General features: G+C 37.5%; 2 protein-coding genes and 1 non-coding gene across 3 annotated transcripts in view; 2 read left to right on the forward strand and 1 right to left on the reverse strand.

Moving 5' to 3' along the window:
- The window catches only part of LOC145237834 (bridge-like lipid transfer protein family member 1), a 49822-nt gene extending 31354 nt beyond the window's left edge, over positions 1 to 18468 (forward strand). The window contains exons 50-78 of the mRNA XM_080100825.1: positions 125 to 253; positions 522 to 636; positions 1285 to 1464; positions 1882 to 1977; positions 2298 to 2389; positions 2636 to 2755; positions 4149 to 4394; positions 4798 to 5181; positions 5665 to 5817; positions 6427 to 6482; positions 6883 to 7064; positions 7502 to 7608; positions 7869 to 7981; positions 8277 to 8644; positions 8800 to 9066; positions 9619 to 9767; positions 10462 to 10585; positions 10877 to 11006; positions 11391 to 11488; positions 11596 to 11780; positions 12134 to 12230; positions 12586 to 12751; positions 13417 to 13628; positions 14153 to 14377; positions 14805 to 15014; positions 15664 to 15858; positions 16192 to 16313; positions 16638 to 16786; positions 17315 to 18468. Of these exons, the coding sequence (XP_079956951.1) occupies positions 125 to 253; positions 522 to 636; positions 1285 to 1464; positions 1882 to 1977; positions 2298 to 2389; positions 2636 to 2755; positions 4149 to 4394; positions 4798 to 5181; positions 5665 to 5817; positions 6427 to 6482; positions 6883 to 7064; positions 7502 to 7608; positions 7869 to 7981; positions 8277 to 8644; positions 8800 to 9066; positions 9619 to 9767; positions 10462 to 10585; positions 10877 to 11006; positions 11391 to 11488; positions 11596 to 11780; positions 12134 to 12230; positions 12586 to 12751; positions 13417 to 13628; positions 14153 to 14377; positions 14805 to 15014; positions 15664 to 15858; positions 16192 to 16313; positions 16638 to 16786; positions 17315 to 17510 (4866 nt within the window). The 3' untranslated portion in view covers positions 17511 to 18468. The remainder of the gene's footprint in view (positions 1 to 124; positions 254 to 521; positions 637 to 1284; positions 1465 to 1881; positions 1978 to 2297; positions 2390 to 2635; positions 2756 to 4148; positions 4395 to 4797; positions 5182 to 5664; positions 5818 to 6426; positions 6483 to 6882; positions 7065 to 7501; positions 7609 to 7868; positions 7982 to 8276; positions 8645 to 8799; positions 9067 to 9618; positions 9768 to 10461; positions 10586 to 10876; positions 11007 to 11390; positions 11489 to 11595; positions 11781 to 12133; positions 12231 to 12585; positions 12752 to 13416; positions 13629 to 14152; positions 14378 to 14804; positions 15015 to 15663; positions 15859 to 16191; positions 16314 to 16637; positions 16787 to 17314) is intronic.
- Trnas-gga (transfer RNA serine (anticodon GGA)) lies at positions 15124 to 15197 on the forward strand. The gene has a single exon. It is a non-coding gene; the product is annotated as a tRNA-Ser (tRNA).
- A 3772-nt stretch (positions 18469 to 22240) lies between the features above and the next one.
- LOC145238710 (uncharacterized) lies at positions 22241 to 25456 on the reverse strand. The gene is made up of 6 exons (XM_080101955.1): positions 25102 to 25456; positions 24908 to 25000; positions 23844 to 23952; positions 23390 to 23489; positions 22909 to 22943; positions 22241 to 22352 (listed from the first exon to the last, which is right to left on the reverse strand). The coding sequence occupies exons 1-5, from the start codon at positions 25126 to 25128 to the stop codon at positions 22916 to 22918; spliced, it is 357 nt and encodes a 118-aa protein (XP_079958081.1). The 5' UTR covers positions 25129 to 25456; the 3' UTR covers positions 22241 to 22352; positions 22909 to 22915.
- Positions 25457 to 25503: the final 47 nt, after the last annotated feature.

Here is a 25503-nt window from a genome sequence, read left to right on the forward strand (position 1 = left end):
CCACCTCGCCGACCCCTGATCTATACTGTGGTTATGACGTAACAACGACTTAAATTTTCCGCCGTATATCATGCGGTCATTCAATAGGCAACTTTGGTCTGTTACCAACTTTTTGAATGTTCAGGTGAATGACGTCATCCTGAAGGTGTCACGTGGTAAGAAACCGATGGCGGTTCGATCAGAGGCAAGCATTCAATCTTCCGATTCCAATCAAGGACAGAATTTCCTCTACGAACTTGAAGTGCAACTCGAGGTAGTATTGGCGTTTGTAGTAACACGCTCGACAAAGTTTAACAATAATACTTCACCAAAATCAAGAACTCGTCACTTTTTAAAGGTTAAAAAGCGTATTTTTTGAACATTTGCGAAACCTTTCAGGTTCAATTTAAAAGATACTTACCAATGCCAAGTATTGAATTTGATACCGATCTTAATAATGTAAATAAAAAAAAAACATTTTTAAGAATAGGTTTTGTTCTGTATCTATAACTTAGTAACAACAACTTTACATATTTTTATAGGACATCAGATTGACCGCCACTACCCCATCCAGTAATGCTGTCCGCTTGAAAACTGGAAAAATTGAATTCGAACTTTCAAATCGAGTTCTGCGATCCTCAGAAGGACGAAAACTGAGTAAGTGTATGTTATGTACCAGCCTTGACGGTAAAAGCTACGAACATAGTTCTTTTATTAAAATGAACATTTGTCCTAAAAATGCTTGACTAAACAGTGTACAAATTGTATAAACAACGACAAAGATGCGATGAAAAGTGCTCGATTTGTTGTACGTCTTGTAGAACTTGATCATTTTCTTACACATAATTACTGCAATCAAGTGAAGACAAAATGTCTGGTTGAATATAATTATCTGAAACTCATTTTATTTTGGCTTGTTTTTAATTAAAGATTAGCACCAGGTGTCTCTCAATCAACAAATTCCTCTGCAAAAAGGTCTGCAAAACCTTTCCCTTTAAAGTTTAAACTTCTTTCAGTTTCCAATTTATTCTATTGGAATAAGGTGCCAGAATTCGTCACATTATCTGATGTTCTTTTTATATATTTTGAAATATTAATGAAGTCGTTTTGCACGTTAAACATCCACCCCTCAATAAACACATTTGTCTGCATTTTGTATCACATGTACAAAACCAGTCATGGATAAAATGAAAGAAAAAGAAAACAAATATAATTATAAAAATGAAATTTCAAAGTATTAGTACAGCTGGAGGAACTAATCCTCTCAAGACCACCATATATTTTTAACACCTTATTTTGTCACAGAAAATTTGTCAAAGTACTTGAAGATGTTTGGGAAGGCTCAGGTTGACCTTACGTTATCACTGGGCACTCTACACGTCAACAGCGTTTATCCCGAAGCTGAACCGGAATTCCAGCAGATGGCGTACTTCACAACGCGACTCGGCTTGCAAAACACCTCACAGCAAAGTGTTCCCAAAGCAAGTACGTTAAAAAATCTTGCAAGCGCGCATTTTTTAATGTTTTTTTTTAAATCTTATGTTTGTTTATTGTGTTCATTCACGTACCATCCTGAAGTTATTTCTTAACTTTTATAAACTATTTAAAATTTGGTAGGTGTTTTAATTTTGGGTTCTTGGTACAAATTATTCATTTTTCTGGGGGGAAAACAACGGCCCTTTATTATTCAAACATTTTGGTAAATACTCATCGGTGATATGAGGATCACATCAGTTACACCCGTTTATATACACTTGAGTCTCATAAAACATTGATAAAAACGTGCGAATTTAAAGTAAAATGCGCTTTACAGCTGTAGCATGCAGCGTAGGATTGAGCGTGTTGATTTGGTTCTTGCTGTAAACTGAACAGAAGAGAATATATATTTGCACTTTTTCACAGAGCTTTCTCCACATTCGAAAGTACAAGATAACAATGTGGTTCTGATTAGTTTGGAACGACCGATATTTTTTGTACAACCGACTGCTTTTGATAAAGGTAAAAAAATAAACTACTTTATTTAAATTATCTTACGCCAAATGAAATTCTGGATTTATGAGTTACCATGCAACGAAAAAAGTGCTGGAGATTTAACAACTTTTTGTTGAGATTTTGGCAAAAAATAAATCTCCTTGTTTAGCGCATTATATCGTTGTGAAGTTTGTAAAATTTTATTAGCAAAATGTGCTGATCAGTAAAAATGTAAACATTTCAAAAAAAAAAAAATTAGAAGGCTGGCATTCTCTCCCTAACTTTTGCTTCAACAAGAGTTTCTCCCAAAAAAGTAAGATATAAATTAAGATATTTTATTTCTTTAGCCATTTTGATTTTTCTGGCCTACAAACATGCGTATGAGGAATGGACTGAAAAACGAGTTAGTCATGAAGGCGTTCGACAGGCAACGAGAAACGTAAGTAGTTAAAACATGTAACACATCAAAGGCAATCGCACTTATCTTATACCATAGTGTACTGCTTAAGGAAGAATTACGTTAAGAACAGGTCAAAAAAGTAATTTGTTTGTCTTTCTCGGGTTATTTTGACGTAACTTAATGTTTTTTGAACTTTGGAGAGAATGAAACTTGAATGATTTTTGCCTTGTAATTTAGTTTTTTTTCATGTAACATACGATGTACATTTATTTCAATTTGCCACAGGTTGTGAATGCGATTCAACGGAATAAACCTTCCAATGTTGTGAGCAACTTATTCCTTCAACTATCTGTTCGAGATCTTGGGATTTGTCTGCCCACTGTCAGTGACGTCAGCAAGTACACGGTAAGTTGAAAAATACATATAACGGTTGTAAATATTTGTGTAAATTACACAACATGTATTGGTAGAAAAAATAGTTTTCTGAAACGAAATGAGATAAAATAATAAATTTAGGTAGTTTTAAGTGCGATGGATAAAACAAGAGCCAAATTTATTTAATTATGGGTCCCCTTCCCTGAAGGGGACACATATTAATTTTACTCAAATTGTGTTTTTTTGGTTTGTTTTTTTCTTTTTTTTCTTCCTTTTTTTTCTTGCCAAAGTTTGTCCGACTCGTTTTTCCATCAAATATTTGATGGATTTGGCTGATATTTACACAGGTGGTACATATAGTTATGTAGATGTGGTTGGGAACCCCTGCCCTAAAGTGTAAAACGTATTTGTATGTTACTGGGCACCACAAACGAAAGATTTCTGTTGCTCAATAGTGTTACATGGGCAACCAGTTGTATGTTGCTCGTTGGTGGGTTGCTTGGTGGACGTTTTAGCGCCATGGCAGTTAGGGGCCTATGTCAATAAACAAAAAATGCAGTTAGGGGCTTGTTAACAGCCCTATGACGTCAGAAACATTAACGGTTGTTGCCTAAAACACCTCTAGTGGTCGAAATTTTAAACATTGGCGGTTTGGGCTGAAATTTTGCAGTACTATTGATTGAGTTTTTGTGGTTTTTATATATTTTTTAGTTTGTGTGTCGAACCCAATTAGTTACCCTACTAGCCCCCTAAAATGGGTCAGTTTTTTAAAACGTTAAATAGGACATACTTCAAACAATATCTAGGGTGAATCTAATTTTATAGTTTGTATTCTACATAGTATTATTATTTAAGCCCAGTACCAATCACTGTGTTTTACCTTACAACACCCGACTTTCTCATGGTTATCTCTTGAATTGCATTATTTTCAACTTTGCATGTGTGGGGACCCATGAGTTTTTGCCTGCAGAAACGACTAAAGTTATAAAGACGATGGCTAATATGGGACCCAATACAAAATAAACATAGGAAATATATTAATGTTTTAAAACAGGTTATAGTGTAAATGCAACAACAAAATGTGCTAAGCCACCCTTCTAGTTTTTGTTTTGTTTTTTGAAAAACACAGTAAAAGTAAACGAAAACATTACCAACTGAAAAAAAATTATGTCATCTCATTGACTAAGAAAACAACGATTAATCCTGCTACTTTTCTTAGTTTTGAGCCAAATGCCCTTAAGTCCAAACCTACAACTCTGACAAAAAAAATAAAAAAATAAAACCAGTATCCCATACCAGAAGCAAATATTGGATATTTTGGCTACTCAGAGCTTGACTTTTTGCAAAATCAAGATTCAAAATAACCGGTTTAACACATAATTGTTGCAGCAACCATGTAACTTTACAATATTCTTCCTTCCAGCTGTCCACGCAAGACGAGCTTGCATCAGCATTGGTCCTCACAGTGGAGAAAACCACGATATCGGCTTGTTACGATCGCTCACTCGTAACACGGGGTCAGTTCAAGGGTTTTTGTGTAAGATTTGCGGACGATTTCCAGACGTCATGGGACGATTGGGGCCCGGAACCGGTTCAGGTCAATCAGGGTCCTGGAACCAAGGGTCTGGTTATTATGAACTCGTTCGTGGTTCCAGATGGGACGTACGAGGTAAGATATGATTAGATGCACATTTTGTAAACTTGATAAAAAATAAAAATAGTAATAAAAGTAATATATACATGGTCTTTCTTATAAAGAACACCGACTTGACTTCGCAAAGAATGAGGATTTTTGTGAAATTAGGGTGTACGATTTATTCCTGTTTTGGCAAATCTCTTTTTGATAAATATTTTGCACTACTGGTTACAAAGGAACGTTGTTACTTGCGTGAAAGCTTCCAAAACGATGCATATTCTCTTCGCCTTCGCAAACGTACACTGCAATTTCATCATATTATTTCCGCGGCGCAGTTTTGATGTGAAAAAAACGTTGGCGTATTTTCGTATGACGTAAATCCGTGTGATTTTTTGACCACGAATTAATGCTGTAACCAAATTTTGTACCTTATCAGATTTGCACGGACACCACCAGCCACCAAGCCCACACTAGCGTTACTGCGCGCACTAGCGCCAACGTGCGGTGGCAAATGAAGGGAATCGATGTTGAATTGGACACAAAAATCGGCGCCTACCTTGCCCGGCTTATCGACACCTTGACTCTGATCACTGGCCAAGACGGCAACCTCTCTCGCGACTCCACAACATCGGATAAATTAAACTTGGGCTCGAGGTCGGACAGCCTCACTGACGTGGATATGACGTCACTTGATGACGTGCCTGACGGTCCGGTGACGCGTGATAAGCATTCACCAGGCGTGGCCAGCGATGGGTCGCCGCCTAAGCTGTGGTCGTATAAGGAACGAACCAAGAAACTGGAACAGGAATTGAACGAACAGGTAATATACGAGCTTGTTCTAAGGTTGGAGTTGGTCGTTGTAAGAGCAAGGTTTCCCTGAAAGTCCTGGGGGTTTAGAATTTGTCAAGTCATAGTATTTGTTTTTCAAATCATGATATTTTTCTTTTTGGAAAAGCTTAGAATTTTTTACTCTTTTGGAGTATGAATCGAGTATGATTGACAAAATTTGAAAAAAATAGGCGTATACGCTGTAACTACATGTGTTGCAACTCCATTAATAAAAATATTAGTCGCTTTGATTATTTATTTGTTTCGTAAACTTCCCTTCACCCAGATAAAAAGTAGGTAATAAGCATAAGAGCAGCAGCCAAACCTTGCTATGATAATAACAACAGCAACTATTGAAGCTTCTGCAGTAAAATACATTCACTATGTACAATTTCTCTGGCATTTTTTTGGATGAAGTATTTACCTTTTTTAAAAAATTGTCCAAAACTTATTACACCTGTTTTGTTTTGCACAGGTTCGCGTGGTGAACGATCTGAAATCACTTGGCGCGAAACCATCTCTCATCAAGGAACAGGAAAAACAGCTCAATTCCATCGAAGCGTCTCTCTCATCCATGTTTCGTCAGACTGTACGGAACCGACTTCGCAGATCGAGCACCAAAAACCACGTAAGCATGTGACGTAAGAGTGCAGAGGTTATATTGTGATTTCGGTTGGTGTAGCAAAATCTTAATGCTTTATGTTGACAATGAGTCCGCTATCGGTAAATCTGTCTGGTGTGTTAAAGTATCGACAATTTCCTCGCTTAACCATTTGTAACATTTTCATTCTTCCCTACCGCTTAGTTGATGCTAAACCATGCAAAGTTCATTTAAAATTGTTTTTTTTTATCAGCAAAACAGATCATATTTCATAAATTCACAGATCATCAGAGCTGCAGTGTCTCTTTACAAACCACATGAATAAATTAATGTAAATACCGCCCGTTTCCTCCACGGTAGAGAACCACTCGTTTAACCTATCTGAGTTTACTGGGTTGGAGCAATCTTGCTTCAATTTTTTGATCCGAGCACACATTTGGTCGAGCCGGGTTTTGTACAACCAACCTTGTGAGCACAAGGCCGTTGCGTTTCACTTGGTCATCTTTACTGTTATTTGTTTTAAAAGGCGATTGCCAAGACAAGCTGATAACTGAACAGAATACGTCAGTTTCGCATTACCTAATAAAAAGTCCTGTCCAAAGCAAATGTTTTAAGAAACTTGCTTTTTATGTTAAGGGCGAATCACAAAAACCTACACACCAGAGGTCGCTGTCGCATGGAATGGGAACAAAGTAAGTTATTGCGTCATCGTAAATTATCATCCTACTCTGCTAATATCCTTGCTTTGGAAATGGGCGTTGATGCAGGCCAGCGATCCAACATACTTATTTATAAATCGTAGTACGCCATGCCCATTGAATGCGTTATACCGAATCAGCCGGTCACAAAGCATTCCCAAAATATATATATTTTTTTTAACTGGCAAACTGCACATAACATTATTCTGTGGCTGTCACTTTGAAAACAACTATTTCAAAAATCTGCCAGTTTGTGTAGGATAATTTTTTAATCATCTTTATTGGGATATTTGTAGAATGTTCCATTGTGTGTGTACAACCTACCTAAACCCTGTTAGCCTTTATCCAGTCAGGTCAATTTCAATTCAGTAACTTAACCAACTTGCGATTGTAGCAAACTGCCAACACCGAAGATGGTGCACTCGGCATTTGCAACTCTGCCTCCGCGGGATTACAGGGATCAATTCTGGGAGCAGCGCGCTTCCGGTCAGTACTCCTCGTCTCACGTGATCACAATGGACGATGACGAAGCAACACAGGATCCTTTCGAAACAGACGATGACTCATCAAGTTTTGGTACCTTGTTTGTAAAACCTGTTCACCGGTTAATCACATTATAACTACACTATAGATGGAAGTCAAAGCTACAAGTGTACTTTTTGTTTTACACGTGGCATGTTTTGCGCATTTTATGACGTCACGCGTTAATTAAGCAACAATTGACTAGTTTTTTACTACTGGCATCAAAAACATCGAGGTGTTGGAACCGAGTACTTTTCTGTGGTCAAGAATTAAACAAAAAAACACGCTTTTGTGAGATTTTATTATAAATACTTTCTTTTAATAACAGAAATATATATTTCGCCTTAATAAACAGGCATCATCAGTTTCTTATTCAAATAGAATCAATTCTATCCTTATTAGAATAAGAAATTGACGATGCCTGTTTGTTAATAATATATTTCTGTTATTAAAAGAAAGGATTTATGCCTTTTATTCACATTTTGGTATAGATTCGGATATGGACGAAGTAGATGGGCAAAGAAATGTCCGTAGACCGCTTTACCAAGATGACGGACTCGGATCTTCTCATAAATCATCGTTCCTGCAATCATCACAGGTTATTTTTTTACGTATTTACAAAACGTCGGTTTGCCAAAAGTGGAATATAATTGTATTGCATCAAAAAGTTTTTAAAAAAATATTTTTTGATTAAAGAATCTAGAAGTATATGTTTTCAACTGAAAAAACTGCAAGTATGTATTTATCCTGTTAAAGAAACTTAAAAATATTTATTTTGAAAATGAAAAAAAATATCCAAATATATCACAAAGAAAATAATAAGAAATTGCTTTTGATGTTGAAATTGTTTCGACACAGACGGGCGCCAATGAGCTAGACGCCGACCTTGAACTTGTCCTTGACGTTCGTGTCGAGATCGACGGTGGGATGATTGTATGTCATCCGATGACGTCACCACATTCCACTGCAGGGTGGGTGAAAAAAAATAAGACCCCCTTCCATGTGTATTACGTTTGTTGGGCCTCTTTACATGTCTTCCCAGTTATTAATCGTAAATTGGTTCTTAACCTATTTCGTATAGTTTCCCATTAAAATCGTAAAGTTCGAATCTTTCCCTCTGTTATTTTCATGATAATATTTTGTGCCCTGCATTTCCCACCGGTTGGAACTATTGATTGTAAACAATTATGTTTGTTGTTGAAAAGACCCTGCAGAGATATTTTGATTTTCGTGAAATAATCAATATGTTTAATATTTTGTTTACAGAATACAAATGAAACCTGGAATTCAGGCACCTCGTATGGCTCTGAACAAAACCACGACTTTCTTTGTTCCCGGAGTCGACGTGAAACTCCACTACAACTCCCACAATTCTGCCGCGAGTGAGAAGAGGATGCAGGAGTTTTTTACTCCTCCAGGCTCACCTCGTAACTCCAGAGAGATCCCAAATATCGAGATCATCACTCCAGGTGGAGGACAAGCTCCAACCTCCGCATCTGGAAGCAAGAGAGCGTGCGTGTACGCTTGCTTCTTCCTACAGTCTCTTCCGGAGATGATCATTAGTCCATTCCTCCTTGACTTCCTGGAGCAAACTCTGAGTGTGATCCCGGAAGCAGATGCTCCCGTTGTGAAAGGTGAAATTATGTATAAAAGCATGAAGCCATTACATGATAAGTAATCTACAGACAGTGCACGACATCAAGTTTGTAGAGCTTTTCTGGCAAATGTAATTTTATTCCGGCGTTTCGTCGTTCTATACTACCTACATTTTCACATTTTGCATCCTCAGGACGATCTCTCTACTCGGATGAGGATGAAGACAAAGAAGAGGAATCAGAGAGTGAGGGTCCGGGTGCAGTGGAGGTTTTCAACACCACCATGGCATCACTGCCAGTAGATGTCGTGGTTTTGGTTCAAGTTCAACCCTCCCAGGTCCTCTTCAACTGTCAGCCGATGTCACGTGTCGAATGTCTTCTCCACATCCCGAGCTTGGAGCTGATCTTCAGCAGCATCCGGGATTCTTCCTCCTCTTCACAGTTTTCCTTTCTCGAAAAAGGTTGGAACAAATTTGCGGTCCGAAACATTTCAACAAAATTTCCTTATTCACTTTCTATCTCTCATCGGATTTTAATCACAAGCAATTGTTTGTTACGATAATTTTCAGCACTCATAAAACCGGGAATTTTTAAAAACTGAATCACTAGCATAACTGCTAAATTCACCGTCTCACATTTTCAACACTGTGTAAGGATTTTAAAAAGCAATTCTAGATAATTTATATTTACGGACATTTTTTTGTGAAATTTATCAACATTTGAAGCTGGGTAAATACAACGCCTTGACGGATCCTAAATCGTCCATGCAAACGTTTTAACATTTTCACAAAGAAAAGTTCAACACTAAAAATCTTCACCTTTAGACCGCAGGCAATTACGGCTTTAGTCGTATTTACTCCTAGAACTGCAGAAACAAAACAATAATAGCGGTGTTATGATTCTAATTTAACAGGATCTAGAAATTTTTACATGTATGTCTAATAACGTAATCATTGATGTTGGCATTTAATGTTTGGTGGTCAATTTTGCTTTACAACGTTTCATTTGTGCAGAGATTCCAAGTGGTTTGAGCTTCACAGCTGTGATGTCCGATTTTTCGATCTACGTTTTTCATCAGTACGATGCCCAACAAACTCTGGATGAATTTGAACCAGGTTCGGGACGAAAGGATTCACTCAGCGTAAATCTGCAACTAGTTAAAGTGAGTCAAATAGTTGTTTGTTCTTGTTTGAGCGATGATAAATGGTTGCACAGTGACGATTTTTTACGTTCATATTTAAACGGTTGCTGTTAAGAGCACTGCGAACTATATGTGTTCTTGTAATTCATGATAGTGCACTAAATTTGTTTGCCCGAATATTCCATGGGTATAATTTGATGCTAATAGGCGAAATAGATATTCTTACATTTTTATCGACTGATTCTGTTTCCTTGGAAACCTGTTTCCATATTTAAAGTTACACTTGAAAAAACAACAGTGATCGTCCATTAGTATGTTGCCTTTTAGAGGGTTAGATGCGGCCTAATCGATTGAGTCTATGGTTATAATTCGGTCTATTGTGGCACCATATATGTATAACTTAATACATTATTGGCGTGTTTGTATTTTTCGTAAAAATTGTAATGATCAATTTTTGTCCTTTATGACAATACTTGGTATTCAGTACTCGGTCATTGGCACAGCCAGGTTTTTTTTAAGGTTTGGTTTGGGTGACCGCTAAGTAGTTTTAAGAGACCGCAAGTGTTTCATTTAAATACCAAAAAATAGCCATATTTGCTTATTTGGGAAACCGCTGGAGAAATTTGGGGGACCGTTTCGGTCCCCCAAAACACCTTGAAAAAACACTGGGCACAGCTGCGCTTATCCACAGTAAACCATCTTGCTATCTTTTCAGGTGAACATTGTCAGAACCAGGAAAGGCACCGGGCCTGTGGTTACGGAAACTGGTCCTCTGATTGGTGGAAAAGCGATCGAAAACAAATCGTTGCTAATCAACTTGTCAGTGCTTGCTGACATTGGTGAGAATGGATTTGTTTCTTGGCATTAACTTGCACTTGAACTTGGAACAATGGACTTTTTGGAACAACACTGCAAGCCACTGAACTTATTATCTTGGTGTTACTTATTTTTGGCTTTTGATGTATATTGTATTGACGTAACAGATTGGGTAAATCGTGCTGACAAATCATAAATAAGCTTTTACAATAGTAAGGAGTTTTTTTAAGCCAATGTGGCAATTTAAATATGTTGATCAGTCTCGTATGTTATTAAACAGCGGTGTAACGTAAATCTGTTTGTACGTTTGGCAGATAACGCTTCATTTAAGTACGATATGCGACGTCTGAGCGAGATTCTAGCTTTTCCCCGTGCTTGGTACAGGAAGAGCATTGCAAGGAGGTTGTTCTTTGGAGACACAAACAACGACTCCATGCAACAAAGGTGGGTAGAATGTATAGTTTTACAGCCGTATATTATGTAATATTGAATACAAAAGCACTTCAGTTATGTGGTAAGCATTTATCCGTTTATCATGTTTTTTAGCGAGGTATTTTTGATTTTTGCTCTAAACCGACTGTTTAGCAACGCCATGTGTAGCGTGTGCTCTGTAATTTTGTTTCCAAGCCGTAATGCCCAAGCAATTTTTAGGGCATAGCAAAGATTCGTATAAAAACGAGTATAAGTGACGCAACCGTATAACCTTTTCCGTAACCGACATTGTTCATCTTGTATAATCATAATATCTCGTCAAAAACGAGTGTTTAGTGGCATTTCTTGTCAGCAATCAGTTGTGCTTTTTTTAATATTTCTCCGTTTTTATCCCAGGAGCGGAACAATGTCATCCGACAGGAGTGGGAAATATTCAACCTCTGGTTCATCTACGGCAAGGCGACCTTTGACCCCGAAGAGTTCATTTCATTCAGGTAAACTTTAGCATTTTTAATAACGATCTAATATTAAAGTAAATACTATTCGTGTACTTATCTGGCTGTTCTTCTTCACAAATATATTTATGCGCATTTTGTGACAGGTCGCAGTGAATCGAAAAGTGGTTCCGGAAAGAATACTGTTTGGCGTGGTATTGTGTTGTACAACGTTAACATGAGCAGATTGGATGTGGTGATGAATATGAGTAATGTTATGGGAAACACTGTTTGGTCGTGCGATGGACTCCGAAGCAGCGGAAAACTCTGTTTCCAGAGTTCAGGGGAAAAGGTAGAAATTAAAGAGAAAAAATCGTGACAAGCAGATTGTTTAAACAGTGTTTGCTAAACGTAAAGTTTTATCTGAGCAAATAAGTCAGAGCCAATATATTTGTGTAGAACATAACTACGTTTCGACAAGTGCTATTGTCACCATCAGGTTATAAGAAATAAAAGCGACAGAAGGCACGCAACAGGGTGACGCACAAAGGTAAAAAAAGGCGACATGAAGTTAAAATGTAAAAGCAACTAAACGGAAATAAAATAAAGCGCACGCGGAAAGGGTGCAAACCGGCGTACCCGAGGCAAAGCACGACTGCTAGATGTTAAACAAGTAAAGTTGAACTTATTGATTATTAATTGTAGGAAATCCATTTATCATGTGGCCTGGAAAACTCGCGTTTGACGGCGAAGAGTGGAATCATTGGAGGTGACATTGAACTTCGGAAACTGCAAGCTAACTGTAAGTTTGTTATTGAAGTCATAGGTTTTTTACGTTGTGCGAGCATCCACAATACGTTATAATAGGGATAAATAGAATCTTGCTAAAACGTATTTAACTTCTTTGTTTTACACGACCATGCGTCAAACAGTATCTAATCGAGGGTATCTAATCAAGTACAGTAATAATAGAGTAATAAAATAAAAACTGAAACACTAAAAGGATATATTCTGGCATTAAAATTAACATATATTTGAGCACTTTTTGGTTTACTTACTTATAATGAGGATTTTTACAACAATGAATTAAATGTCGAAAATTAAAAAATATATTTTTTGAAACACTGCTTGAACTATATTTAATGTCACCACCTCAGGTAATTTATTTGATACTGACCAATCCGAACCCCATCACAACGTGTGTGTGAAGTTTAACTCATTGGATGGTAGAATCGAATACATGGGAACGTGTATTATGATGGGAAGACTAACTGGCACGTGTCTTAAGCTCAGAGATGAATGGAAAGTCTCACCTAATAAGCGGTAAGTTTAGCACTTGTTGATTTATTCGCGTGTTTCCCTTTTTTCTGGAAAGTGCACAGATGTTTCATAGCTGATAGGAATTCGGTAGAACCGAAAGGAACGGCAAGGCAAATTTACACATATTTTTTGGGTTGCCAAGATAATTTTAATTTGTGAAATGCTTTAATATTTTTTTCTAACACAATACCTAGTAGATTAAATCTGGGAATTCTCAATTCTGTTACCATCCTGTAACAATTTCCACCTTTCATACGTTATATATCATAAATTTGAAATCGTTTATTTATAAGTTTAATTCGATTACCAATCATATATCGGACAAATATATTTTTCAGTTTCTAAAAATGGAACACAAAGGGATTTCAAATTAGGCAAAATAGTCTTATATCAAACGAAACGTTTTTTGTTTTCTAATGTATAGTCTGATTTTGATACTCTGGTTAAATTTAACCCTCGTATTGGCGTTGTCCGTATAATATTTCTGATTTTAGCTTTTTGGGTACTTTTGTATGGCATATTTTACTCATTACATTGTTTATCTTGGTCCGAGTATTCGAATCCATTTCGGGTTGAACAGATTTGTACCGAGTATACCTACCCGAGTACTTACTCCCGCTCTGGTATCTCCAAACGACACCTACTTATTCTACTCGTGTGTTGTTCAGGTCAGTGTCGGTGTTTGTTCCTGGGGACATTGGATGGAACGATTTCTACTTGATAATTTCGCGTTCCACCACACCCGAAGTAATTAAGATGCTTTCCAAGCTTGAAGAATTCTTCACTCAACAGTTCCATAATTCTGTGCGCGCTCTGACGTCATGGGGTCAAACCTCCCATAGTGACGTCAGCTTCCGACGTCAGACTTCGATGCCGCAGGGTAACGATTGTTTTGTTTATTTATTGAAAAAATATCAATTACATTACATGAAATATAACATTAAAACCAACCAAGAGTGTTTTTACCCTATATTTTTTCCACTAAATTGAGAATGTAGATCAGTGATTCTCAAACCTTTTTATGGCCGGGGCCAAAAGGTAGTTTTTCAAGTGTTTAAAGAGCCGCAAAAAAAAAAACAAATTAAAAAAAGAATGCTGGACAACAGCAAACAACAACCATCTGAATACCTACTTTTTCAAAATAACACTTCTCTGCAGAAAGTTTACTGATTCTGTATGGTAAACATCGATTTTTTGCTATTGTAGCTTTCATGCTAATAATTTTAATCTTCAGTGACTTTCTGGGGTCAGGTGAGGCCGAAAAATAAGTAGTTGGAAACCACATGCGGCCCTGACAGCCGTGCTTGAGAATCACTAATGTAGATGACGACGTCGTTCAAGTTTTTCCTAATCTTTGACGCTAAGTCGTCCATATTTTTAACTTCGTTTTTATTTTCTTCACAGTTGCTTACGCCCATCACCGACATTGGCCTCCCGCCTACTCCGCCATTGCTCAGTCGCCACAGGATGGCGCCCCGCAGTACCACCTCGGCGGCTCGCTCTGTCTCCATGGCAACGAGCTCACGGTGGTTTGTTTTCACGGCGCAAACTTTCGCTCCAAGTCCTGGGTTCTTTTCAATCTCCTTCAACCGAACATTATATTTTCCACCGAGGTGCAGGAAATTAAAGGTGATTGCAGTTTTTTTTTTCATTTCTGTCGTATTGACTGTTTTAAAATCCCAAAACGTTTACACCTCTTTGTGTTATGTCGTTGGAATTTTACTGTACTTTGCATTAGAGCAGTGTTTTTATTTTTGAACACCCCAGGATGCACCAATTATAAATAACATTAAGGCGCACCATTAATTTGTTTAGAAAAAAATCGTCGAGAAATTTGACGATCATGTTATGAAAATTAACTTTTTCGTGATGTTGAGCGCATCTTGCTACCTTCCAAGGCACACCGTTTAAGAACCACTGCGTTATAGCCCATTTACTTATACAGTCGTTTTGGTAAAACATCGCGATAAAGTGATTAGTTGTCAATACACAATACACAATGAGCAATTGTTTTTAATTTAACAAACACATCTTAAAAAACAAATGTTTGTCACAGAATCAGTGGACGGGAACGAGACGTCGACCTTGGCCATTCAAAGTTTGACCTTCAACTTGGGTCACGATTATTGGTTAAAAACTGGCGGTCCGTCATCGGATCCCATGGCAACGGTGAGTCGCGTGACCAGGGCCGGTCACCAGAATTGCCCCCCCAGCGCAGCCCCCCTGGAAGAATGGTTTGCTTACGTCACAGCGTCAAGAAATCAAGGTAATGTTAATGTTCATCTTAACTGATAACTGGTCTATTTGGCGATCCCCTACTACGGAGCTGACATGTGCAGTGTTTGTGATTCAACTTTCGGCAGATTCTCCACTGAGCCTGTGTAGCTCAGTTGGTAGAGCGCGAGTCCCGGAAAGACTCCTATCGTGGGTTCGAATCCCACCGCAGGCTAGATTTTTCTAGTCTGTGCATTGCCATATGTGAATGCTTGGGAGACCAGCTTGATTCGGTATCACTCATTTAATGGGCCTGGCGTGTCTCGTTTAAGTGTAAAATCTAGGTTTAATCATACGAGAAACTTTAGATTTTTTTTATTTCTGCGGTTCGGCTGGTTTGATACCATACGTATTATGCTAATATTAGTTTTGCAGTACCAACGCTTTGTGTAAAAATAAAAAAGAGGTATTAACAACGCGGTATGTTATTTGACCTGTTTAACTATTATATTTCTGTTTGTTTGTTTTTTCAAAAAAGCATTATTATTGAACTAAAATGGCTTTTAAACTACTTTTTATTTGTGTGCAACAACAGGATTTTAATCTTACTTTTGTCTATTTAAAAAGTCATTTTAGTTATTTTTTTACCTGGAGTGAAAATGTTTTCGACAATTTACTTATCAACACATTGATTCATTCAGAGTTGAACATTCTGCGCACTTTGAACGACATGAACCAGCGTGACGGCGGCCTGGACTCTTCCCACAGTCGTAGGACTTCCAGTTCGAGTCAATCAACTTACAGTCATTTGACCGACATTATATTTGCCCTGCCAAAGTTACAACTCGACTTCAAAACAGAACACATTCAGGGGCCGAAAGAACCTGACCCAAATGGTAAATATTTGTGTTTCAATGTTTTAATAACAGTGTGAATTGTGACAACGAAACACAGCTAAACCAAGTCAAAAAGTTGTTTGTTTTGTCCTTTTTTACTGCAGCTTGTGCACAGGTTAGATAAAACTCCAACTGCTGGACAAAATAGTTTGAAGATGTACCGCATGTATTTGGTTAAAGCCAATCGCTTCATGGTTACCCCGCTAATCGAAAGATAATTTTTTTTGGTACAAATCCAAAGCCGAAATGCAACCGATTTCGAGATAGGAACTGACGTACTTTTTGCTGGTTTGTCGGTGATAGTCTGGTTAATACTGACATATTTTTCACCAGACTCCAACAACAGACCTCAGGTTGAATGTAGTTTTGTCACCGAATTTACAGACCACATTTGTGTGACCATGGATGTTGAACTCATCATGTTTCTCCATGATCTAATATCGTCGTATCTCAAGGTAAATGATAGCTACATCGAATTGACCGTTAATACCTTACGCTTAAAGCGTGAATTAAGAGTTTTCCTTGTTTTAGGATATGTATGTGTACTAAGATCGACATGTTTTTCCTTTAAAAAGTCGCAAACGCCTAACAAATTCAAACTTGCTTCTAAAATAAGTTCTGTCGTTACGTGACATTTACCTTTAAAAATAACTTTAAAACAAGTTTGTTGAACTTCCTTGCCAAACCGCCTTCTTCGTGGCTATTAAACAGTGGGCAGTGAAAATGGCAAGTTTTTTACAGTTGGATTATTTACCACAAATACCAACATTTTTAAACAGGAAAAGCAACAGGCGTTATCCAGTCGAAATAGACTGTCCTCCGTTGGTGCTCACTCGAGCGTGCATGCTGATCACGTGACGACTAGTGTTGACCCCACCGACCTTCGCAACTTCGTGTGTAACACGTGGCAACTTGAACCGACTGTGAGGTACTGTATCTTAAGAGTAGCTATATAAATTGGATTCCTTGCGAATTGTCGATGCGCCAAGATGGCGAAGGTGTTTGTCCCTTTGTCTTGTCTTTGAGGGGTTTCGGATTCTAGCCCCATGTCTGAATATAAGTGGCCCTGCTACAACCCCATAGAGCAGTGGTTCTGAACCTACGATACGCGGACCACTAGTGGTGTTACGGTGGTACACGAGTAGCTTTCTCAGATAAAGAAATGCAACTAACTGGTCAAACTGATCCGTTCTGATTTGAGGCAAAAGTGTCTTAGACGTACTTTTGACCTTGCTGGTTTTAGAAATACGCTGTCCTAGTCAAGAAAAATACCCACATCTCATGTTCTGCTGTTTACAACAGGATTTCGTCAGGTGGTACGCGATCAGTATAAGATTGAGAACCACTACAACAGAATATAAAGCGTATTTTCGCTATTAACCCTTCCCACAACCAAACTTCTTTTTTCGCTTACTGAGGACAAACGAACAACAATAAACTTGTTTTTAAATTTTAGGTTAATTTCCTGGGCTGGGCGGCGAATCGAGCCTGCGGGCGTCGACTACATCCTTCAGAAGTTGGGATTCAAACACGCCAGAACCACGATACCAAAATGGATGCAGCGCGGTGTACTTGATATACTTGACCAGACCCTCGCTGTTATCGTCCAAAACCTTGTGGTGCAAATCAATAACCAGAAGCACAAGAAATAAGGACCAGTTTCAAACACTGTACCTGCCCATCTAATATGGCAGTGGAACTGACGATTTTACTGCCAGGGAGCAAAGATTTAGCAATTACTTGGCTTTGACCAATTTTTACTGCTACTGCCTTGGTTGCAGCATCATATTGGCGACAAAGGCATTAGTGTTGTTTGCCGTATATAGTAATTAAACATAAAACAAAGACCTTGATTCATTTACGTCTTTATGACAGGACGAATGCGTGGAGAGACCCGAAAAACAAACCAAACAGCCTGCTGCAATTTATATTTTATGGTGCTCTACAAACTAAACAATGGTGTTCCACAAAACCTTGGATGACGCAATATTTGGTTTAAAATCTGCAACATTGTTTTTCAAAAGACACACCTGCCAAAGTCCAAAGTTTACCTTTTTCACTAGCATGATATTCAACATTATTTTTTTAATCATTTTGGTCCAACAATTATTTTTTCGGAATTTGGAGGTCTTGGCTTCCAGTCTCGACACAGACGAGTATTTTAGCTTGTTTTTTATTTCTTGAATTCAGTTATCAAGATTTTCCGAAGGAACTATCGATGCACATTCCTAATCTTTCTGCTTTTTTGTGATTTAAGGCGTACTTTTTAAAACGGGAAAATATACATTGCCTGTTCATTATAAGAAGCTACTCAATCTAATGTGTTCAACCTGTACCATGGGTATGTTAGCTTGCGGGTGAAAGTGATTTATGATTCTCGTTTAAATTAGATTTTATGATGATTGGTTCGTGTCGAGCAGAAGTGACATTTCAAGCAGCATTTCTACTCCTAAAGTTTCCTACTGTATAATAAAGGTCGAAAGCGGAAATATTCGGTTTCAACAATAGATTAAAATACTCTGAATCGAGTTTCGGAACGATACCCAACGGTGCTTAGCCAAACAAGACATTTTTGCTTATTGAATATCACTCTTTTGTTGCATAAATTGACTCTCACATTCGAGTAGACCAGCGGTTCCCAACCTGTGGGTCGCGACCCCAACTGGGGTCGCCTGACAATTTGCCTGGGGTCGCCTAAGGCAGCGGTTCCCAACTGGGGTCGCATAAGGGAATGGCTCCCAACTCATTTTAGGCCATAGACTAATTTAACAAATAAAAAACAAAAGAACTGGGCACCACATTCCTTCCCTTCATTGTTTGTTAAAGTATGTAAACTAGTAACTACATCTGGGGTGGATCTTTAATTTTCGAAGACTTAATTGTTTTCACAAAATGCTAATTATTGCCTTGCATTACGTAATAATACTGCATTCACATAATCATCAAGTCAGAACCTGCCAACTTGTTTTGTATTCTCGCGATAATATCACTATCCTCCAATTATAACTTAATAGTCAACAGAACTAAAATTTAATTTGTAAAATTTCAGGCTGTTAATGATGCATCGAAAGACAAGTATTAGGAAAAGAAAGTATAGTGAGAAATAAATTTTGCGGTATTTAGAACTCAATTTTAATGTATAGCCTACTAATTTTATACCTGGGGTCATAGGCGCCGTATAGGCGGTGGCTGGGTGGTGGCGGCGGGGTGGTGGCGAGCACCGTGGATATTTGGGTTTGTTTGTATCGGTATCTTACGAAACACCGTAAAATCTGAACAAATTTGGGAACAGTTTTGCTTTTGAACAAGCGTGCTGACGAAAAAGCAACTAGTTTGGTTGGTGCCTTACTTGTATGACGTAAAACACACACTTGTTGGCAGTGAATGATTGGCCATTATGGTGTACAATGCGATTGTTCTGTAATAAATGGTCACTTTGGGTGATACAAAAGCAACGACTTGACGAAACTGTTTCGAAGCGAATTGTTCCAAACCAATATTATTTTAAAAACATTTACGTTACTGCGATTCTTGGCTATTCCGTCTCTTAACAATCCGTTTAACAAGGAAGGAGATTGGTTTTATGACGCATACACTCCATGTGGAATTCGTCCTGATGGATTTGCTCCACAAGCTAGCAAGAATCCATTGGGAAGACAAACAAAGACACAGAAGAAGCCGTGGACAACTGAGCTGATTAAACCAGTCAGTGAGATGGTAAACTACTTGGAAACAGAAGAGGATTTAAAAAATGGATATCATTTAGCAGACATGTTGACCAAAACTTGTTTCGTGTTTGGTGATTTAGGTGTTTTTGCAAGATTTGAATCTAAAATCGAGCAAAAAATAATTCAAATGCCTTTATTCAACCAACGAGTGCAGGAGAATATTTTACAAGATTATGAACTGCACAAAATAAGAACCACAGATTTACATCATCAAGTAGACATAAAGCGTGTTGCATTGAGGAGATGTTCTCTTTTCATTTTACCGCTTGGTCGTTTGCATGACTGCAGAATTTCAAACTGTTTTGATATTCTTGATGAATTTAGGAAACGTGGTATTATGGATGGGACTTTGCATGGTAAACTGCAATTTTCATTGACTGTCGCAAGTGAAATGCGTTTGAGGTTGTACTGCAAAACTTTGGGTCAAAATGACATTTTGCTTCAAGATTTACATTTGGGTCAGCCATCCAAATTAGAGATGGTTTCAAAAGATATAGGAAGCGGAGCAGTTGTGGACGGAATAAATATCACAGCGCCGCTTCAGGAGTATGTTGTTGAACGTTTTAGGAAAGCAAACAAGAAAAACGTTATCAGCTTCGTAGAATGCCCCAAAAAGGCAGCTTATATAGCCAAATGTTTAAACCATTACAGATTTGCTTTGAAATTAACAAACGAATGTAAAGAATTGGATAAGTATAAAAACTTGAGTGATGATGTGGAATTGCAATATCTGTATTGTAAATGTTTATACGAATCTCGCTAATATGAAGAATGCCTCAAAGTTAGTAAAGCCGAACTTAAAAGAATTTATTTGCTTGGCTTGAACGACACAAGAATTGGTGGTTTACAAATGGAAGTATGCGAAAAATGCTTAATGCAATTAGATAGGTACGAAGAAGCATTAAAGTATTTAGAACTAATAATATCGTACCATTCCACAGCAACGCAATTTATGTCAAGGTTGGAAATAAATGCAGATAAAGCTAATTGCTACAGCTTCCTTCGAGATCACGAGAAATCTCAGGAGTGCTTCGAGATTGCATACAGAGTATTGGAAAGTGAACTTCTGAAACCAGAGAGCTACGCAAAGTGTCTGGGATTATTAATGGATTACAGTACAGGTCTTAATGAAATGGATTGTTACAGCAAAGCTCTTGAGGTAAACGAAAAACTGCTATCCGAAAGAAGAAAGATGCATGTGCAAGACGAAACTGACTCTTTTCTAAGTTTAGGATTTCTCAATAAAGGTTTTAGTCTGTGTGGGCTGAAGAGATACAAAGAAGCTCTACATTATCTTAACAAAGCATGGAAATGCAAAGTTATTTACGAGAACATAGGTTCAAACTACATTGTAAAATTCCTTACTCGCCAAGTTGAATGTTTAACAAGTTTGGGCCGTTCATCGGAAGCAGAAAGTTCCCTTGGAAACGTTTGGTACCAAAAATTGAAATCAATTCCTTTAAAGAATAGAACTGAGCTTGCTTTCACAGAATATTCCGAGTTTTGCAGTTATATCTATGAAGTTATTTTCGCGTACCGCTTTCGCAGTGGACAACTTCGCGAAGCAGTTCGATTTGCAAAAAAGTCCTTTCATTCGTTATTTTACTCGGGTGGGGTAAAATCTTGGGACAGATCTGTAAAAGCTGCATTGTTTCTCGTACGCACCTTTACTGGGATGGGTCGATACGAGGAATGTTATGCTGCAACAAAACATGGAATAAAACTTTGTCAATATGTGTATGGATACTGTTGTGCGAAGGGAGAATTCGTGGAAATTGTTGAAATATTTGTGATGTGTGAAATGAAGTTGAAAAAGAAACAAACTTTGCCGTACGATTGCAGTCCATCCATATTTTACCATTCTTTGTCTTGTTTGTTGTCGAATTTAAAAGTTTCTGGTAGCACTTTGCGCCAGTTTTAATACCTTTGTACAAGAGCAGATTTTAACATGAAATAACACTTTTAACGTAAACATGTTTTTTTTTATAAAGCTACGGACAATATCAACAGGGTCTTATTTTGTTATCATTTGCTTCATCTCTCTGTAGTTGACTATCATACAGAAGGGCAATCTGTTACATTATATGTTTATGTTTTGGGTAAAATCAGGGGTTTTGACGCCTAACTACTTAGGTAACAACTTTGGTGACTTTGCAGTGTTAGTGATTTTATGATCGCTGCTGTGCTGTGTGTTTTTGAAATGTGTTGTATAACAGGGTTTCTTTCCACAAAAAAATGTGTCCCACCTTTTTCAGCAACGATTGAAAAAGCACAACCAGATTTAATAATGTCCCTATTTTTATTTGCTTAACAAAAGACTTGAAAAGGTTTTTAACCCACTAGATACCATCGCAACCCTTTAAGGTACTGGTTCTATTAATCTTCGCCATTGTAATGAATAGCCTACTTTCGCCATTATAATAAAATCAATTCCCAGCACAATATATTCAAATAGCAATACGGTTAGAAAACCACAAACAGTTGGACAAGAGCGGGGTCCACCTACTAAGGTATTACGGATCAATCCTATTTCGTGCACGGTATCGTGTAACACGTTTTTTTGCTGACAAAGTCAGAGTGATGATTTATGTTGCGATTGCGTGGCTAGGAAAGAGGCGATTAATTATTATGGAAAACAGTTAAATCAAACAGACGGTTGGCGACTGACACTTATAATCAAAAGCAAATTTACTTACAGTTATTTGGAGATTTCTGTAGCTAAAGAAAGAGACAAAACTTTGTATGGAGTTCGCTGGTAGTCAGCTTCTGTGAACAGACAAATCAAACATAATTATTACAGCATACAAACTAAACATTATAACCAACAAGATTTTACAGATTCACTGAAAAATTTCATCAATAACATGCTGGTGCAAAACACAAATGATAGGCTCCACAGTTGCGTTTATGTATGCCTGACATTAATAAAACACAAAGCAAAAGGAACAAAGAGAATATCCATCACAAACGCTGAATGAGCTGTACCAATTTCAACCGAGGGTGGTTACGCTTTTAAACCCGTTAACAGATTTTTACTCCCCCTAGCGTGTAGGTGAATTGTTGCAACGTGACACACGAATATCTATAACATTGTACAACCACCACTACAGTTGTGCAGCCAGACAATTTCTTAGTTAGTTTTATCGGATAAACAAACTTAATAAGTAAACGCTTCAAAGATATTTTGATTTTAATGGCAACAACAAACGGTCTGGTAGTAGAAACCGAAACGTGAAATCCTAAAACCTTTAAACTTTAAACCGTTAAAAACAAAACGCAGTTAAATAAGACACATTCTTGACATTAAAGCAAATTCACTTACAGATTGATTAAGATTTCTGAAGCTTACGTTTTGATCTGCAAACAAAACAACGATAAATGTTCCACTAAATAAACAGATGAAACATTTACGTACATTTAGCTTACTGATGTAATATACAAAAGTGATAAAAAAGGGTTCGGCGTTACCTCTGTGTATTTCTACTGACTACAAATCTCAGAGCTAAAAGACGCGGAATAAGAATATGCATGTTAAAGGTGGAACGAGTAGAGTCTGATTCCAAACGTGCTGTTTCGCTTATACTCAGTGTTTATACCAATGAATTCATATTTTACTTTCCCAAGCGTCTACGCTTAAAAAAGTTACCAGATGACACGGAACACTACATAAAGGACGTACATGACCATTAGGTCCAAAACAAAAAAACACGAATGAAAAACATTTTTTTTAATAGTTTTTAAACAATGTCAACGTTACACCAAAACAAGTATAAATGATTCTCAGCCAATATACAAAAACTTACATCAAGCTCCTCCCTTTCCTTTTCCGACACCGGCTTGTAGACATCCAGCTTTCACATTCGTAGTTGCAGTCACGTATTGAGATATTGATCTTCAGGCAACCTATAAAAAAGCTTAACTGTGTAAAAACGAAAGAAATAGAAAACGTTTAAATGAAACCTAAGTTTTAAAATGATCAAAAAATCATTGAAAAGCGATGTTTGCTTTTCGCCATTGGATGACGCAAGAGATGCAAAAAATTCTAAGCACACAACCCACGTTAACAGGAAATTTGCTTTATCCATACAGTTTCTGGGTAGGGGTTAACCTTAAATGGGTATGCCATATACTATACACAGTGCCAATCATCTAAGCATAAAGAAGTGTACATATTCTACAATACTTCAACTAACGTTAAATATATGTATCTGTAACGGCGCTTATTGCAGCAACAAACTAACGGTAAAGTGACATTACCTGTTTGTTTTTTCGGTTTCATTATTTGCATCCTCCATCCATATTTCGTCCTTTTCAGGATCGTACAAATTATCTTCTCACCATAAAACACCGTTTCAATGTGGTAATTCTGTATATATAGAGGGGTTTTACGTCCATGAAATGAAAAGTATAAGTTACAATTGAGCACAAAGTCCATGTATTTGACCTCTGTACATCAAACAAAGACAGAAATAGCAAAGATAGTGACGCCTTCTATTGCACACTGCACGAATTTATCAATTATTATGAAAGTGCCGCTTACTTAACTCTATCTTGCAAAGCGGAACAGATTAACCTGTTTTACGCTAGTTTATGTTAAAACTCAGGAGAGACGTAAGTCAAAACCTAAATAATAGACACTGCAGTTGTCTCTTTTTATGCCTGATATTGATAAAACACAATCAAAAAGCAACAAAGGGAGTATGCATGTTAAACGCTGAATGCGTTCAGTCTCCGTTAGTTTATGCCCGTTATTGGATCGTTTACTCCACCTAGTGTGTGTGTGAATTGTTGCAACATGACACACGACTATCTGTAACATTGTACAACCACCACTACAGTTGTATTCAAACAGTTCCCCAGTCAGTATTATATGTATATAAAGACCGAACAAGAAAACGCTTTGAAGATATTTTGATTTTAATGGGAACGGGTTTGTCAAGCTGTAGTGGAAAGCGGAACAGATAAACCTGCGTTACGCCAGTCTGCGTTAAAGCTCAAGAAAGACGAAGGCCAAAACCTAATCATTCTTAAGCGCGCCGCACATGCCTTTATAGATCTACCCCTCAATGTCATATTAGCAAACATGCACTTGCAGACAAAGAAGAACGGATTTAAATGCAATGAAAAACAAACAGGTAATTTGCTGAATGCTAGGGACTGGATGCCTTGCCTTGGTTTGTGAAGTGAAATCTAAAAGTTCAAACCTCAAAGCGTAGCCCGCAAGAATTTGAACACAAACGATATTCTCCACTAGGTACATACGCATACCGCAAGAACATCCAAATAAATTTTACAACAACAATTAAATAACCATTTGTTACCTGATGTTGAAGTATTCGTAGAATAGGAAATGTCTCAAAACGACTGTACGTTATACACCGACCATGAATGTAAAGCCATTGTTTGGTCCAACACTAAAAATAAAATTCAATTTACCATTTTTTGTCGCAAAATTGGCTGCCTCATTCCACAACAGCTGATTAAAGAGATGATGAGTTTGTATGCTGATACTCACTGTATTTATCCACTTATCCACTCTCATCTTTCAACTTCTGCTTCGGTGTGGAGACATCTGGTAGGTTTTATCTGATTAATTAAAGCCGTTCCGAATTAGTGATCTTTAGGACACATACGAAAAAAGTTCTGTGTGGCAGGAAGGCACCATATTTGAGCAAAAACGTGTTGCCACTTCACGACGCAGCAGGTCACAAACATCGTAAATCTTTACTGTTTTACAAACACAAGTATAATTTAACTAGGGTGGTAATGAATAATGCGCAAAATGGACAAATTGCCATCAAAACGTCTGTTACTCCCACTATTTTAGTGACTGAATTATATATAAAACATATATTGCAAGATTTTACACAATTTTCGTTGATAATTGACACCTGATAATTTTTTCATGGTTTGTTAT

This window comes from Phallusia mammillata, chromosome 7 (assembly GCF_965637545.1).
Source record: "Phallusia mammillata chromosome 7, kaPhaMamm4.hap1.1, whole genome shotgun sequence".
NCBI lineage: Eukaryota > Metazoa > Chordata > Ascidiacea > Phlebobranchia > Ascidiidae > Phallusia > Phallusia mammillata.

Bases quoted from the DNA above. Each gene is read 5' to 3' on its own strand.
- LOC145238710 (XM_080101955.1), bottom strand. From the start codon at position 25,128: ATGAGAGTGGATAAGTGGATAAATACA. The intron at 23,953-24,907 runs GTAACAAATGGT...CTATATATACAG, and splicing joins TACGAATACTTCAACATCAG to AATTACCACATTGAAACGGT. The intron at 22,944-23,389 runs GTAAGTTTTTGT...TTTTGTTTGCAG, and splicing joins AGGAAAGGGAGGAGCTTGAT to ATCAAAACGTAAGCTTCAGA.